Below are 17,665 nucleotides of genomic sequence, written 5' to 3'. Positions count from 1 at the left end.
GTAATTTAATCTTTTCTTGATGAATCAAAACATCTGTTCTACTGTGCTACATTATACAGTGCAGTTCTGCACCTACTTTAAAACTCCACTTCCTCTCACATTGTTACACTGTAGTCTATCACTTCTCTCCCATTTTAGGTGTTTTACTGTCTTCAAAAGCACCTTCCAATCCTCCTAGTATGCTTCTTTTATAAACCTTAGCATAAAAGGCTCAAGGCTTTGTCTTGATTAAACCTTATTTCAAAATTTCACAAAAAGCTGTCTTCAGGAGGGGTAAAAAATGTTGGGGAATAGTTTATATATGTGAAGTGTAATTAACTACATAGAGAATTAAGGAAAATGTGCTTATTTAGCTTGATAGTCAACATAAAAGCAGAAATTAGTATTATGAGAGAATTTTAAAAGGCTTTTCTTTCGGAGCACAGACTTAATCAGTGCTTTAGACAGACAGACAGACACACACACACACACACTCTTATAGAAAGGCTTCTGGAGTTAAGCAATAATATACCTACTTGTCCAGAGTCAGGATCTAGTCTCACTTTCAAACTTGGATCTTCACGCTGAAGACATTTCAATGCATGTTCCAAATCTATGGGATAAACAACTGTTATATTTACATTTCATTTTTTAAAATAATTATATGGTCTAGTGGGTAAAATAGATGGATAAGCAAACAAATTTTGAAAAAGAAATTTCAACCAGGTGTGGTGTCTCATGCCTGTAATCCCAACACTTTGGGAAGCTGAGGCAGAAGGATCGCTTGAGCCCAGGAGTTTGCGACCAGCCTGAGCAACATAGCGAAACCATGTCTTTACAAAAAAAAAAGAAAGAAAAAAGAAAACTTCAAACAGCCATACATACTGCAGAGACAAAAACAAGCTGACATAATAATGATGGGAGGCTACTTGAGATTGAGTGGTCTAGGAAGGCCTCTCCGGGGTGATTTAAGTAAAGACAGAAATGGATAAACAAACTATAAGCAAAATCCTGAAGAAAAGGAATCCCAGATAGAGGGAATGGCTATACAAGGAACAATGTGCTGTTGGGAAAAAGAGCAAGAAAACTAGCAGCTAGAGATCAGTGGACAAAAGGAAGAATAGCATCAGATAAGGAAGGCCAGCCTGGGTGACAGAGCGAGACTCCGTCTCAAAAAAAAAAAAAAAAAAAAAAAAAAAAAGGAATAGCATCAGATGACGAAGGAGATGTGTGGCAGGGATCATATCATGTAAGGTCTTGTAGGCCATGGTGAAAAGTTTCGGTTTGCACTGCGAAGCCACCGAAAGGTTTTAAAAGGAACAGTAACATCATCTGATTATATTTTCCAAAGATCAATTTAGGAGCTGACAAAAAAGTAAAATGCCTTCAGAAAAACTGGCAATAATGAAGTGCCAAAAGCAGGCTAAAATTACATCATGAATAAACAGGTACTAGTATAACTCTATGATGATGAATTATCACAACCACAGAGAAAATAATGCATATTTTAGATGGCATTAAGTATGCCATCTAAAGTGATATTTTAATACACTCAATTAACTGATAAGTATACTCTACCTCTTTTTATAAAAGAGATATGTTAGAAGTTCCACAAAGTGTAGCTAAAGAGCTGAGCACTGGATTAATGAGCTAACCTTATCAGTCACACATTCAAAGTATCTTAGGTATACAAACCAGGCATTTTAGACCCACACTATCCAAATGGTAACCACTAGCCATTTGGAGGTATTAATGTTATTAACTGCCAAGTGCTGTAAATGTAAAATAAACACCAGGCTTCCAAGACTTACCATGAAAAAGATACATTTTAATACTGATTATATGCTGAAATAATATTTTGATATACTATGAAAACTTATTTCACCAGTTTGTTTGCTGTGGCTATAAAAAAATTTTACATTATATATGTAGATCACATTATATTTCTACTGGACAATACTGTTCTAGACCCCTGACATCCCAAAGTGGGCACCAAGGACCAGCAACACTGATAACACCTGGAGTCTGACGGAAATGCAGAATCTTAGGTTCTGGACCTACTGAGTCACAGTCTACATTTTGACAAGAATCCCAAGAGATGCGTATGCATGTTCAAGGTCAAGAGGCATTATTGTAGATAATATTTTATTTTAAGCACATACAGATACTCAAAGACAGTACATGCGTATGACACTAAGTGACTTTTGGAATAAAAATAACTTTACTGTAAAATAAATTCATTTAAAAATATTTACAATGTTAGCACTGTAACAGGTATCCAGGGTTATAACCAGACTATGGGGTAAGTACAATAAAAGCACAGAAAAAAGAAACATGTAGATCTGCCTGAAAGAAGTCTACATAAGGGAGCTTTGGTAAATCCCTTCCTCTTGGGGGCTCAGGACCCCTAAGCTAATGCCCATTAATGAGACTTTGGATACCAAACTTTTTCTCCTAAAGTAGTTAAAGGCTTAAATTCTCAGGTGCAAAACTGGCTGATGCAATGTAACTGCAAGCCCACAATTTGAATTTAGGTGCTCATGCTGCATCTGAAATATAAAATGACTCTCAAACATATTTCAAAGAATCCATGGGTTACTTTGCTTGGGCAGCCCCTGCTCTTAAGTGCCTGGTCACTCCTGATATAACCAGCTTGGTTAAGTTTGATAATTAGGCAGCCAGATTCATCATCATCTGATCCTTTTCCACTAGAGTAAAAACTATACCTAACTGGCCTCAGAGCATTTAAAGTAACAGAAAAACTGCTGTTAGGCCCTTTTTAACTTAAATGCTGTTCCTTCAGCAAAGTGGACACAAAAAGACTCAGTTTCGGTTTCCTTTGGTACTGGGGGGCTGTCTTACATCTATACTCAGATTTCTTTCATGTGAACTCCATCTGGGGAGGTGAGCAACTGTAACCTCTACTGGGCTAGGGATCTTCCTTCTTTCTCCCCACAGGGTCCTCAGGAAGACAAGGGGAGGCAACAGAGATTGCTTTTTTTCTCCTATAATCTGTGAGTCCAACTTGTTTTCAAAGGAAAAAGAGCTTCTAATGCCACCTCTAGAACCAGAAGGTTTGTCCTTAAACAGTCTAATATAGGAATTCAGTGAGAGCCTCATAAAGTGTGATGCTTGAGATGAGACCTAAAGAAACGGTAAACAGGGCTGGGTGCGGTGGCTCACGCCTATAATCCCAGCACTTTGGGAGGCCGAGGTGGGCGGATTACCTGAGGTTGGGAGTTTGAGACCAGTCTGACCAACATGGAGAAACCCCATCTCTACTAAAAATACAAAATTAGCCAGGAGTGGTGGCGCATGCATGTAATCCCAGCTACTCAGGAGGCTGAGGCAGGAGAATCGCCTGAACTTGGGAGGCAGAGGTTGTGGTGAGCCGAGATCATGCCATTGCACTCCAGCCTGGGTAACAAGAGCGAGACTCTGTCTCAAAAAAAAAAAAAAAAAGGGTAAACGTTTTCCAGGCAGGTAAGTTCATGGGCTACTATTATAATGCAAGAGAGAACAGAAGAAAAGAAATAGCGATGCAAAAAAGAGCACAGTATCTTCAGGAAATCACAATTACTTTACTGTGGGAGTATAACGTGTGGCTAGGTACTATAGTTTTATTTTTCTTTGGGTTAAAGAAGAGGGTCAAAAGGAAGGCGGAAGTTTCAATAAATGAAGCCAGACAAGAAGGCTGTGGCAGGGATGACTAGCAGCCTTCCACTCTACTCTGCTGCCGCCTACTTAAAAGGCTGCTTTTACCAGACTTCCTTGCAACAGGTGGCCATATGTCTCAGTGCTGGCCAATGACATAGAAGAAATCTTAAGAGAAAAGGGGTATTTCTTCTTCCTTCCCCTTATTCCTTTCTGTTGTCAGCAACTCCAAGGTGATACCCGAGGCTGCAGGAATTATGCACTCAGGTAAGACAAAAAGATTAGAGCCTGGATCCCTGACAACACTGTGGAGCCACTCTAATCCCTGACTACCAATTCAAGGCTTCTGTTATGAGATAGAGAGAAATAAATTTTTTTCTTATTAAAGCAATTGTTATTTGGAGGTTTTCTGCTATATGTAACCAAATCTAATTGGAAATTATAATTGGAATCATGGGCTTTACATACCACACTAAAGAGTTTGGGTGTGTGCTAGAAGTAATGAGAAGCCACTGAAAAAATCTGAGCTAAAATGCTAAAGAACAAAGTAACTAACGAAAGTTCAAACGAGGTTATCCACAGTATACAAATTTCTTCATTGAGTTCTAGAGGTTGAGGTAGAAAACAAGGTAAAACAGCATTTTTATACATGATGATGAGAAACTGAATGGGTTATGAATCAGTTACTGTCTAATCTAATATACTAGAAGGGCAGTTCTAAGACCAGTTACTTAGAATCCCATAGATAGCACTACAAGAGTAAGGAAGAAAATGAGAAGAATGGCCAAGAAATAAGAAGAGAAAAAAATGAAGGCATTTGTAAAAATGGAAACATCTTAAAAAACAAGACCAACCACAGGAAATGTTTACCAATATATTCAGATAAAGTTTACCTCAATCACATAAGAAATCTCTTGAGGGTATATTGTAACTATTTTATATAAATTATCAGAGCACTAATTAGTTGACACACTAGGACCATTTATACCTGGCTGCTTAGACACTGACGGGGGTTCTATGGTACAGAAGAAAACAGGTTCTGGAATCTCCACTCCAGCCAATAAAACTCTCTCTGCTTCATTGTTTTGTCTGTGCTTCTTTTCTCCCTCCCTTTCGGCTCTACGAGCTGCAGCTAATGCGCTGGACTTGGATGAGACAATGGTGTCTCCAGTGGCAGTCTGCAAGCAAACAAGATGACTTGGAACAAAAGTGGCATTTAGCAAGCGCTCATCTCCACCAAGAATCACAATATAAGAATTTTTTTTGTGGCACTTTCTTTTCATCAGAACTTAAAAGAGAAATAAAATTCAAAAAGCTCATTAATAACTGCGTAAGTAAAGCTAATTTAACTTGCATAAGAATTCTATCCAAAATATTATTGTAATAAATTCTAACAAACAATAAAACACACACATACACATCCAAAATTATTTGGCAAAACAAATGTACTTTCCTAAATTTTCAATCATGACAAGACAGGTTAGGGAGAAATTCATTAGAGTGTTCTACCACCCATAAGAATTTATTCTTTTTTACAGAAAATCTCCTATTAACTAAAATAATTAACCAGAATACCCTTAACTGTGCAGATTGCTGGCTTCCATGTAGAGCCCAGCTATCTTTTAAAAACTATAATTTCACTTTTAAACTTTTATATTGTGAAGTTCTGTGCCAGTTTCTTTCTCTGTAAAAACAATCCTACTAGAACAATAGTCCCAACGTATTTGTAGAGCTCCTTCAAATACATACAAGGAGCTCCTGCCTTCAGGGAGATAGAGGGGACATTCCAATGCTAGAAGTCCAGTAACCAGTCAAATAGGAAATAGGAATTTTCTATTGAAGGATTTTCTTTTTTTTTTTTTGAGACGGAGTCTTGCTCAGTTGCCCAGGCCCGATCTCGGCTCACTGCAAGCTCCACCTCCCGGGTTCACGCCATTCTCCTGCCTCAGCCTCCCAAGTAGCTGGGACTACAGGCGCCCGCCACTACGCCCAGCTAATTTTTTTTTTTGTATTTTTAGTAGAGACGGAGTTTCACCGTGTTAGCCAGGATGGTCTCGATCTTCCGACCTCGTGATCCGCCCATCTCAGCCTCCCAAAGTGCTGGGATTACAGGCGTGAGCCACCGCGCTACTGAAGGATTTTCAAACTTGAAACTAATCATGAAGAGTTAAAATGTTTAAAATAACAATGTTTACTACATAAAGGTTAATGAGAAAATTATATTTTATTTAATCCATATAAATGAACTATCCTTAGTTTTAACCCATCAAAAATAAATACAGCATCAAGTATTTTCATTTATTCATCCTACAGTTATCTATGGAATGTCTACTATATGCAAGCACTGATCTATGGACTGTAGAGCAGTGAACAGAAAAGACAAAAATCCTTGCTCTCATGGCGCCTTCACTAACAAAACAACTTGTTATTACCTGATCAGTTGTAAGTCTAGGTGAAATTTTCTGCAATGCTCAAGATAGGAATAAACTCAATGGGAACAAAACAATATTTTATATAAACTTAAAACACACATATATGTATATACATAAATACCTATAAACAGTATGCTATTTTACTTGGATTTCAACTTTATATGAACACAATCCATCCTGTCTGTGGTCTTCTGTAATTTACTTTTCTTCCTAGTAAATGTATGAGATTCAGCCATGTTGATATATATGCCACAATATTCTTTATTCTACTATTGAGGGACATTTGCATTGTTTATGGGTTTTTGATATTACAAGTTGCTTACTTGTAATTAAACATTTAAGCTGTTATTTCCTAGAGAAATCATTTGGTCACTTACATGTTTAAGCCCAACAGTCAAAGCAATGTTACCAGCAGTCAGTGAAGGGATTTCTACATGTTGGTCAGCAAACGGCAAAAGCAGACGACTTATTCTCTCCCTGTAAAATCATGATTTTATATTAGTAAAAGTATTTTTAAAGAAATGAGTACAGTTTTATAAAGTAACCCAAGCTTCTACTTACGTGCAGTTTCCATTAACATTATGAATGGCCAACTGGGGTTTTATTGTGCCTGAGTAAATGCGCATAAAAACCAGTGGTCCTCGCTGCTTGTCATGGAGAACTTTAAATGCCAATGCACATAAGTCATCCTTATACCACTGCCTAGAAAATAAACATTCCAAAAAGTCCTATAAAATATACTTCCCATAACTGCAGAAACTTATCCTTAATGTCCCCAAAGATCTCTTTTTTCTTCCAGTAGAGCTACTTAGAGCCACTAAATGTCTTTGTTACATAACTCTCTTTTTCCATTGACTACTCAATGGAGATCTTACCATTAATTCCTCAAAACTAAAAATAATAGATTATCTTCCAAATATCACCTCTATTTGCGAATAATTTCATTGCCAAGAGCTCTCTCCATGAAGACTATACCTGGGAATATTACACCACTTATCAAGAAATCAGCATAGGGTAAATAAACAGGTACTTTCCAATTATTGCTTTTATGCTCTCCTTCCACTTTCTATTCATTACATAACCATAAAAATCTATACTATAAACTTGAAATTGTTCACATAACCAACACTCACAATAGAATGATGTTCTTAAACTGGTGATCACTGATAAGTTTTAGAATTCAGTTCTCCTGCAACTGCCAAATTTTGTGCATCTAAGGAGAGCTCCATATTTTCATTAGTTTCAAAGGAGTTCCTAACTTAAAGTAGTTTAAACACTTCTGTGACAGAACTTCTCCAATCTTATTCCCATTCCCTCTAATTTTTAACTTTAATAATACTAATATAGAGCTTACTATACCAGGCACTGTTCTTTGTGCTTCACAAATCATTTAATTCTTATAAGAACACCATGAGATGGGTCCTATTCTTTGCATTTTATAGATGAGATGTTAAGCAACTTGGAAGAGCTAGGATTTAAATCCAATAGTACAAAGCCTGTGCTCTTCACCATCATGCCTCTCCAATTTAGAGGTATGAAAGTTATTAATGTCAGAATTAAGATAATTAAAGTCCATTTCTCTGCCATTTTACACATTGCTTACTCAGATTTTAAAGGACTTACTACTTAAGTACAAAGCTTTTAGTGACAATAGGGGTAAAACAATGACTTTCTTTATAGCCACAAAATATTCTGAGCTTATGAAAAATCCTGAAATCTAGATGAATATAAAGATAACTACAGAATATTTAACAAACATCCCCAGGATATCACTTTTCTAAGACTAAGATGGCAGGGTCAACACTTAAACTTTTACACAGTGAAAAGACATACCTCTTAGCTCTATCTGTAAGATATCTCTTTTTACAAGAGATGAAAAATGTTCCTTTCAAGCAAAAATTACTATGGTTCCTTATTATATCATTTGCAATAACGCTCACCATTATTATTCAAAAATGGTGATTTAATTACTTTTCATAGAAGTATTTGCCTACTTGTTTCTTCAAAGCTATAGAATTTTAATATATGTGACTGCATACTTACAGAAATTCATAGTTACGCTCTTCAGGTGAAGGCAAGTACACAGTAACAGCATCTAACAAGGGCTGTATCCCTTTGTTTTTCAGGGCACTTCCACAAAGCACAGGCACTGCTGTCTGAGCTAGTGTCACTCTATGTATTGCAGTCTGCAGCTACAAAGCAGATACAAATGAGCATTTATTTTGTGTTCTGGTCTTGGCCAGAAGCTCAAAATTAGAGGTTTTCTCTAACCAGCCATGTACACAGCACTCCTCACCACACCTCCATCATTTTGTTGGCCTAGTTTTTCTTTTTAACACTAATCAGTACCCGGCATGTTAGATATTTATTAGTTTATCTGTCTCCCATTCGCTAGAATGTAAAATCTATATAAGCATTACCCCTGGAAATACTGCTAAATCCCCAGAAACGAGAAAAGTGGTTATAATAGGTGCTCAAAAATATTTCTTGACTAAATTAATTAACATACTTATGATTTAACCTTGATAGTCTAACAGAGAAACTGGTCATAAATAAAATATATAAATCTGAGTTACCATTTCTTCAATTAAATTAAATCCATATTAAACAAAATCCAATGGAAAAATGAGAAATCCAAGTAGGAAAATTTTTAGAAAGATTTCAAAAAACCAGAAAAGCTTGAGTGCGTTTGCAAGGTATTACTGGTGGGTCAATCCTACTTTAGACTGTGAGCTCTCTGAAAACAGAAATCATGCTATGTGAAGACAGGGTACAATAAATATCACATTTAAACATCCAAAAATAAACAGTTTCAAAACTGACATTTCATTCAAAAGAAAAAATCACTTTCATTCTAACTTATGAGTGGCTCAAAAATATGTTTCAGCTCTTGTGTTTTTAATTACTCTAATGAATACTAAGTGAATTTGCTAGGCTCATCTTTGGCTAATTTTACAGATTATTACTTAGAAACACTTTGCTTGGCAATTCTTACGTTTCATAAAGAAAAATAAAGAGTAAATTTGCCAAATTCATGGGGAATGTCCCTGGCAGAACAAAACAGCGTTTCCTTCAAGAAATCTGTCATAATTCAATTACTATCAATATTTTAATTGCCTCTTCTCTGGCTTACTGTATGTCAAAAGACAAAAACAAAGAACTGTAATGAGTTTCAATAAAAAATTTAAAAAGATTCAGAAAACAATGCTCTGAGAAAAATGATCATTGTAGTAGCCTGAAACAACAGTAAATTTTAATACAAACTTTCTGTGATTTCCCTTAACATCCTTAGAGGAATTATCAGGATGAAAAGACTACAGAGAATGAGTAGTTAACTGATGCTGACTCAATAGAAGTTAAACAGATTCAATTTTTAATTTTGTAAAGTATGTGTGAAACTAATAAATCACTGCCATTAAGTATTGTATTAGTAGTGACTTTAACTTAATGTTTCTCCCAACTTAAAACTTACCGCTGTCTAACAATATGCAAAGTTTAAAAAAAAATGCACACACATCAAAGGCAGAGAAATCAAACTACATCCAATTAGTAACATTTTGCCAAAGCTATTGAATAATAAAATTTACCTTTTCAGCTGGTAACAAATCAAAATTTTCACTAAATTCTTCTATAACCAAGTCAGCAAATTCATCATCCAAATCTGCAACCTATAAAGAAAGGTTCTAGAGTTCTATAACTTGCATTTATCTTCATAACTATTAACTTGTCCAAACCCCATAAACAGACCATATTCAAATATTTCAAGACAGCTACCTTATCCAGGCCAAGCAACTCTTCACTTCTTCTAACGAGATAAAGAAAAATGTTTTTCTTTGAAAGGAAAGGAAATGGAAAACTAAAGATACTATTAGGAGTTTCCTAAATTCACAGAAAGTCAGAGCCTGATAAAGCATCTTAATTAAGTGCTATCAGTGTGCTCAAATCAAAGAAAATGTGCAACTTACAATGAAAGTACATACAATGGATTGGCCTTTTTAAGATAAATTTGGAGGTTTTAGATTATAAAAAAGTTTCATCTGGTTTTCCTCTAATATCTGAATGTTCACCAGATCTCCCAAGTCTGTCAAACTAAAAGAATTAATGTTGCTGTAATTCTGCACTGAAGAAATACATTTATATTAGGGAAGGGAGGCATAGGCAATATTTCAATAATAAAAATGCAATAGTCTATTTCACATTCTTTTCATAACCATCCGCCTATACGAAATGGGATCATTCAGCTGACAAATTAATAAAACAGCTTCAAAAGCGTGTTAACAGTACAAGGGAGCAAAACATTCAAACTTGGTAAAAAAACCACACTGTTAACAGGATTAAGTATAGCAGAAATGTACCTAACCATCCTTCTGGAAAGCATTATATGTGATGGTTAAGCTCAACTTCTGGAATCGGACTACCTAGAAATGGTTCCACCACTTACTAGCGTGTCCAAATTTTGGTCAAGTTACTTCACCTCTCTGCCTCAGTAACTCACAGAGCAGTTATCTACTTCTTGAGGCTGTTATAAGGATTAAATAACCAATTCAAATTATGCTTTAAGAATATATACTAGTGTATAATAAGTATTAGCTATTATTACTGTACACCTTCAATATTGGAAGTTGATTCTATTCCACATTAATCTTATTCACTAATTTAAAGGAAAATTTTAAATTGTGGCAAAATATATAGAACATAAAAATTGCCATTGTGCTTTTTTTTTTTGATATGGAGGCTGGTTCTGTCACCTAGGCTGGAGTACAATGGTACAATCTCGGCTCACTGCAACTTCTGCCTCCTGGGCTCAAGCAATTCTCCTGCTTCAGCCTCCTGAGTAGCTAGGATTACAGGCGCACACCACCACGCGTGGCTTTTTTGTATTTTTAGTAGAGACGGAGTTTCACCATGTTGGTCAGGCTGGTCTCGAACTCCTGAGCTCGTGATTCACCTCCCTCAGCCTCCCAAAGTGCTGGGATTACAGGCGTGAGCCACTGCGCCCAGACCATTGTACTCTTGTACAGTTCAGTAGTGTTAAATACTTTCACATTATTGCACAATAAATCTCCAGAACTCTTTTCAACTTTCAAAACAAACTCCATACACATTAATTAAACAACATTCTATTCTCTCTGCCCTTCCCCAGCCCATAGCAACTACCATTCTACTTTCTGTCTCTGAATCTGATTACTCTGGATCCATGGATTTGGGCTGCTTCTACCTTTTGGCTATTTTGAAGAATGCTGCTAGGAACATGCATGTGCAAATATCTCTTTGAGACTCTGTTTTCAATTCTTTTGAGTACATACCCAAAAAGCGGAAATGTTGGGTAATATAGTAACTCCATATTTAATTTTTTGAGGAATCACCACACTGTTTTCCATAGTGGGTGCAACATTTACATTCCTACCAACAGTGCACAAGGTTATAATTCTCCACATCTTTGCCAACACCTATTTTCTGTTTTTGACAGTAGGCATCCTAATGGGTGTGAAGTAGTCTTATTCTGTAAATTGTATACATACTTATGTGTTTCTTATAATCAGCATATGATTAGCTACTGATAGTCTCAGATTTTCTGAGATTTCTGTCACATCCTGTCACATCCTAGAAGACCATGAGATATGGGCAAGTGTGTGTTGGCTCCTCAACTAGATTACAAGATCCTTCTTAAGTTTATTCTTATAGTTCTTCTGTATTAAAACAACACAAAAAAACTCAAAGAGGAATGAATTATTAATAAACGTCGGTTCCACTTTTATATTTTCTATGCTCCCCAAATTAAAAAAGCAGTATAACAAAGCAGGTAAGAGCTTTAGCTCTAAACTGAGATTAACCTGGGTTCAGATTCTAGCTCAGCCACTTTATTAGCTGTGTGACAACTTATTTAAGCATTTGAGCTGCTGTTTCCCCACCTGTAAAATGCAGACAATATAAGGTTCTTGTGAAGGTTAAATTAAAAAGTATACATAAAGCACTTAACCTAGCATATAGTAGGCCCTCACTGACTCAATAACAAAAATAATTATTATGTTAATGATAAAGTTGCAATGATTACTACATACAGTCAGGCATCAGTTAGTGACAGGTACAAGTTCGGAGAAATGTGGTGTTAGGCAATTTCGTCATTCTACCAACATCATAGAGTGTACTTAGAAACCTAGACCTTATCGCCTGCTTTTACACCAAGGCTATAGTCTATTGCTCCTAGGCTACAAATCCGTATAGCATGTTGCTGCACTGAATACTGTAGGCAATTGTAACACAACGGTAAGTATTTGTGTATCTCAACATAGAAAAGGTACAGGAAAATATGGTATTACAATCTTATAGCACTGTCAACATTCATGTGGTCTGTTCTTGACTAAAATGTCATCATGAAGTACATGACTATACTTCAAAAAAAAAAACTACATACAAAAGATGAGTGAAAAAAAAATTAATGCTGACAGAATTTATTTGGACCAATTCAATTTAGAAGTGAAAAATCAAGGGCTCAGATTCCAACATTTTTCTCTACCATGATATTCAAGAAATTTATTTAAGGTTTACTTATTGCCATATATACTAACAATATAATATAAATATTACAAATATTAACAATCTTGCTATTTTCCATTATAATTTTAAAGGTGGATGAGGTCCAGAGCTATATACCAACTATAAAATTGACGGTTTTAAAATTTTCTAAATAATTTGACATCTGGTGAAAAAGTAAAAGACATGCATATCCTTTGACCTAGCAATGCTACTCCTTAGTTTAATACTAAATAAACTATTGCCCATGTGCACAAGGAGATAGATACAAAAATGTTCATAGCCACATTGTTTGTAACAGCACAACCTCAAAGCCCATCCACAGGAGAACACCCAATAAAGTGTGGTAAAATCATATGTTAGAACAATATACAAGATTGAAATGAATAGACTATACACATAGCAACATGGATAAAGTTCCAACAATGTTGAGCAACGTCATAAAATACAAACAGTATCGTTTCAGTTATGTAAAGTTCAAAATATGTAAACCCAAGTTCTTTAAGGATTTATGGTAAACTATAAGTAAAAGCAAATGAGGCCCGGTGCAGTGGCTCATGCTGGTAATCCTAGCACTTTGGGAGGCTGAGGCAGGCAGATCACCTGGGGTCAGGAGTTCGAGACCAGCCTGGTCAACATGATAAAACCTCATCTCTACTTAAAAAAAAAAATTAGCTTGGTGCGGTGGTACATGCCTGTAATCCCAGTTACCCAGGCAGGAGAATCGCTGGAACCTGGGAGATAGAGGCTGCAGTGAGCTGAGATCGTGGCAGTGAGCTGAGATCGTGCCACTGCACTCCAGCCTAGGCCACAGAGCTAGACTCCGTCTCAACAACAACAGCAAAAAAGCAAATGAAAGAGAAATACTGAAATAATAGTTTGGGGGACAGGTAGATGATTAGTGGGAGAGAGAGATGAACACAAAATGGCACACAGCATTTACATTGTATTAGGTATTATAAGTAATTTAGAAATGATTGAAAGTATAGAGGAAGACATGAATAGGTTATAGGCAAATACTACATCATTTTATATCAGGGACTTGAGCATCTGCAGATTTTGGTATCCACAGGAGGTCCTGTAACCAATCCCCCAGAGAAGCTAAAGTATGACTATATTCTATTTAAGATGAGTGGTGCACACATTGGTGTTCATTTTATCATTCATTATACTTTACTTGTTCAATTAAGGCATTCCTTGCTTCAGTTGTTTCCTTCAGCAATTCAGGATCACTCATTTCCAAGAGGGGCTTTCTCTCAAAGTCTTTTCCATCATTTGAATTGCTATTCCAAAGAAGTTTTTCTTTCGTTACTACATCCACCACTCCTTTGAAAGTTTTGGCTTCACCAATTGGTAACTGTAAGTCAGAGTGAGATTAACATTATTAAATGATCACTCACTGAAAACTACATTGATGACAAGTCTTTTCTAATTATACCATTTTCCCCAAAATGTCTATTATCACCATTACTATAATCTGTGGCTATTTTTATTTATACTCCAACTTCTTAAAAAATGATTTGAGATAGCTTTGGAAATGTATACATTGTCACAAAATAAATTCATGTCCTCATGAGAAGAAGCTGATGCTATTAACCAATTTACCTGTAAAAGCAAAGGCTTTGCCTTTAACTTCTCTCTGATGCTTTCAACTGCATACTTAAAGCTATAGAAAGCAAAATAATTATAGTTAAAAACACGGTTAAAAATTATTTACCAAAGGTATCAAAAGAGGAAAGAAAACCCTTACAGGTTTTAAGAATGTTTTCTAAAATTTTAACCCACTTTATTCTCCTTAACGCTCACTATTTAACAGTTTTCCATAGGAAAATGTCTGGAATAAACTTTTATGTCAATTTCAGATATCAGAAATTACCCTAATCCAGCCACAGAGCTGTTTAGGATATTATTATTGTGAGCTTCACATAACTATATTTTGCAATTAAGATTAAATGAATTGATAAAGGTAACATGGATAATAAATTGTAGTTGGGATTCCAGTGCAAGATTTGTGATAAGCTAAGGATTCTTTCTTCCGCTACTAGGTTTGCTACCATACAAAGCTACCAGCTTTCTTCCAAGAGCCTGCCTAGTCTTTGGCATTCTTCATATCGTATGCTATGCTATTCATTTCTATGCTAACACTGCAGCTACCTCTAGAACACATGCCATCTCTGGCACATGGGCTGATTTATATATACATGCAGGTCATTCCAGTCCCAGTGTTTTTTTCAGAACCAGCCTATTATCCAGTCATCTCCCTCCCCATTGCCAAAGGCACTGTCTGGCAATAAATAAGTACTTCCATCTACCACAAGGAACTCCAAGCAGAAAAGGGTCAGAACTTGAGGCTAGTACATTTTAAAGGTTGCTAGGCTGTTATTAATCAAGACAAGGTCCTTTAAACCAACAGCCTCAGAATTACTATAGAGAGGGAGAAAAACACAATGCATATTAATTACCGTGTAGTTTTAGGGGAGGTATAGTTTGTTTCATTTCTGCCATTCTCCTACCACAGGTCACAATCTCTCCCTATCACATTTGTTCTAGAATTTTTAATATTCTTGATTTTCTCCCTTTCATGTTTTCTCCAAATCTTTCAAATATTCTTGATTCTCTGAATTATGTTCTCAGAACAATGTATCCACCACCCTATGGTCTCTGACTATGGCCACTACATTTCAGCATTAACTCTCTTCTGCCCTACATGCAGGTCTTACAGCATCTACATTCTCTTCTTCCAGTTCTTTATTGAGAGTATCTTCCCCAGTAGCTAAGAAAATCAGAGAATAAGGAAGAACACCTTCAGCTGCAGGAAACAATTCTCTATTCTCTATCTTTAGCAATGATGGGAAGTGCCATACCTTCAGCAATATAGGGACTATACTATACAGTTCTAAAGAGAATCAGTGGAATCATCAAGATGCCACTTTCATCCTAGAAATATGATTCAGTCTCTCTATACTAGAAACAGGACTCATCATCATCTATCAGCTATTAGTCCCAAATTGTTACATAACCTATGGATTAGCTGCTTTGAATTTTTTTATGGGAATAAACTGGGATTCCATGGAATATTTATATACTATAATACAATAAAAAAAAAAAACAGCTACTTCTAAATTTAAGCTATAGTTCATTAACAGTTCAAATTGTAGTTTCACTCTGATAAGCCAACGAAACACATTTTAAATACCTTGCTCCAGTTTTGTCCATCTTGTTTAAAAAACAGATTCGAGGTATATTGTGTTTATCAGCTTGCCTCCATACTGTGAGAGTCTGGGCCTAAAGCAAATATGAGGAAAAAAATACATACTGAACAAAAGTAACGATGTTACTGGAGCTGGAATGAAGAGATCCAAAAATCTACTGTCAGATAAATTGGGCCCTATTCTAGCAGAGAATTAGTGCAATGATACTTATATTTCTAGGGTCACTCTTCAGCTATCAAGTTAACACAGCCGGGAACATGATGAAGTGTGAAGGGGAGTGTGCTTCGAACCACTTGAGAATACTCTGGGTGAACTAGGTGGCTACACAAAGAGAATTAACACCTAGGAGGTACTGAGAATCACAGAAAGTGAACTTAACTGAGAATCAGGAGAGCTACTTTTTGTTTGGCTTCACTTTTCCTAGTAAATGTCATATGACACTTAACTCATTTAACGTCAGGTCTCTGATCTATGAAATAGGAATTTTGCCTTAATTATTTCAGATACTTGTTTTGAGGTAAAAGAAATATAGCAGTGTACTATAAAGAAGCCAGTTTATTTTTTAGGTAAAATTTATATACAATAAAATACAGATAGTAAGTGTATATATAGCTCAATGCGTTTTGAGAAAAGTATGTTTGTGTAATTATTACCCCAATTAGGAGATAGAACACTATTATTCCTGAAATTTTTCTCCTCCCTGTCTCCTATAAGCAACCTGTTCTGATTTCTGTCACCACAGCTTCAGTGTCTTACTCTTGAACCTCATATAAAATAACATGGCTTCTTCGGTTCAACATGTTTTTAACATTCATCCACATTGTTAGGTGTATCAGTTCTTTTTAATTATATAAATGCACCAGTTGGTTTTCCTATCCACCTGTGGATATGCACTTGGATTGTTTCTAGTTTGGAGCTCTTGTGAATTTAGCTGCTATAAACATTCTGAATCTGTCTTTGGTGGACAAATGTCTTCATTCTGCTGGATAAAGATATAGGAGGAGAACTGCTTAAGTATATTTAAACTTTATAAGAAAATTCCGCTGGGTGCGGTGGCTTATGCCTGTAATCCCAACACTGCGGGAGGCTGAGGCAGGTGGATCACTTGAGGTCAGGAGTTCAAGACCAGCCTGGCCACTCTGTCTCCACTAAAAATATAAAAATTAGCTAGATGTGGTGGTGCACGCCTGTAGTCCCAGATACTCGGGAAGCTGAGGCACAAGAATCACTTGAACCTGGGAGAGAGAGGTTACAGTGAGCCAAGATTGCACCACTGCATTCCAGCCTGGGTGACAGTGAGACTCCTGTCTCAAAATAAATAAAATAAAATAAACAAACTTCCAAATAGTCTTCCAAAGAAGTTGCATTATTTTGCAGTTTTTTTTTTTTTTTTGAGACAGGGTCTCACTCTGTTGCCCAGGCTGGAGTGCAGTCGTGCGATCAAGGCTCACTGCAGCCTCAACCTCCCCGGGCTCAAGCAATTCTTCCATCTCAGACTCCTGAGTAGTTGGAACTACAGGTGCACGCCACCACACCGAGCTAATATTTTTTTTTTGTATTTTGTAGAGATGGGGTTTTGCCATGTTGCTCAGGCTGGTCTCTAACTCCTGGGCTCAAACAAACCCACCTGCCTCAGCCTCCCAAAGTGCTGGGATTACAGGTGTGAGCCACCATGCCTGGCCTCTATTTTGCAGTCTTATCAACAATGTGTAAATTTTCTAGTTGCTCCATATTCTCACCAACATTTGCTATCACTCTTTTTAATTATAAGCATTCTTTTGGGTATGAAATTGAATCTGTGATTTTAATTTGCATTTTCCTGATGACTAATGAGATTATGCATCTTTTCATGTG

General features: G+C 36.3%; 1 protein-coding gene across 3 annotated transcripts in view; it reads right to left on the bottom strand.

Moving 5' to 3' along the window:
- LOC105475140 (GTP dependent ribosome recycling factor mitochondrial 2) overlaps positions 1 to 17,665 on the bottom strand; it is a 48,212-nt gene that overhangs the window by 11,496 nt on the left and 19,051 nt on the right. For 2 of the 3 annotated variants that reach the window (XM_011730169.3, XM_011730170.2), the window contains 9 exons: positions 15,796 to 15,884; positions 14,205 to 14,265; positions 13,777 to 13,956; positions 9,653 to 9,733; positions 8,109 to 8,257; positions 6,627 to 6,767; positions 6,443 to 6,542; positions 4,622 to 4,811; positions 516 to 592 (listed from right to left, as the gene is read on the bottom strand). In XM_011730169.3, coding sequence (XP_011728471.1) covers positions 516 to 592; positions 4,622 to 4,811; positions 6,443 to 6,542; positions 6,627 to 6,767; positions 8,109 to 8,257; positions 9,653 to 9,733; positions 13,777 to 13,956; positions 14,205 to 14,265; positions 15,796 to 15,884 — 1,068 coding nt within the window. Of the gene's footprint in view, positions 1 to 515; positions 593 to 4,526; positions 4,812 to 6,442; positions 6,543 to 6,626; positions 6,768 to 8,108; positions 8,258 to 9,652; positions 9,734 to 13,776; positions 13,957 to 14,204; positions 14,266 to 15,795; positions 15,885 to 17,665 lie in introns of those variants that run through there. The other variant, XR_983160.3, reaches the window with a different exon arrangement.

This window comes from Macaca nemestrina, chromosome 6, assembly GCF_043159975.1.
Source record: "Macaca nemestrina isolate mMacNem1 chromosome 6, mMacNem.hap1, whole genome shotgun sequence".
Classification (NCBI taxonomy): Eukaryota; Metazoa; Chordata; class Mammalia; order Primates; family Cercopithecidae; genus Macaca; species Macaca nemestrina.
The sequence above is the reverse complement of the archived record's forward strand: the minus strand, read 5'-3'. Positions and strand labels throughout refer to the sequence as shown.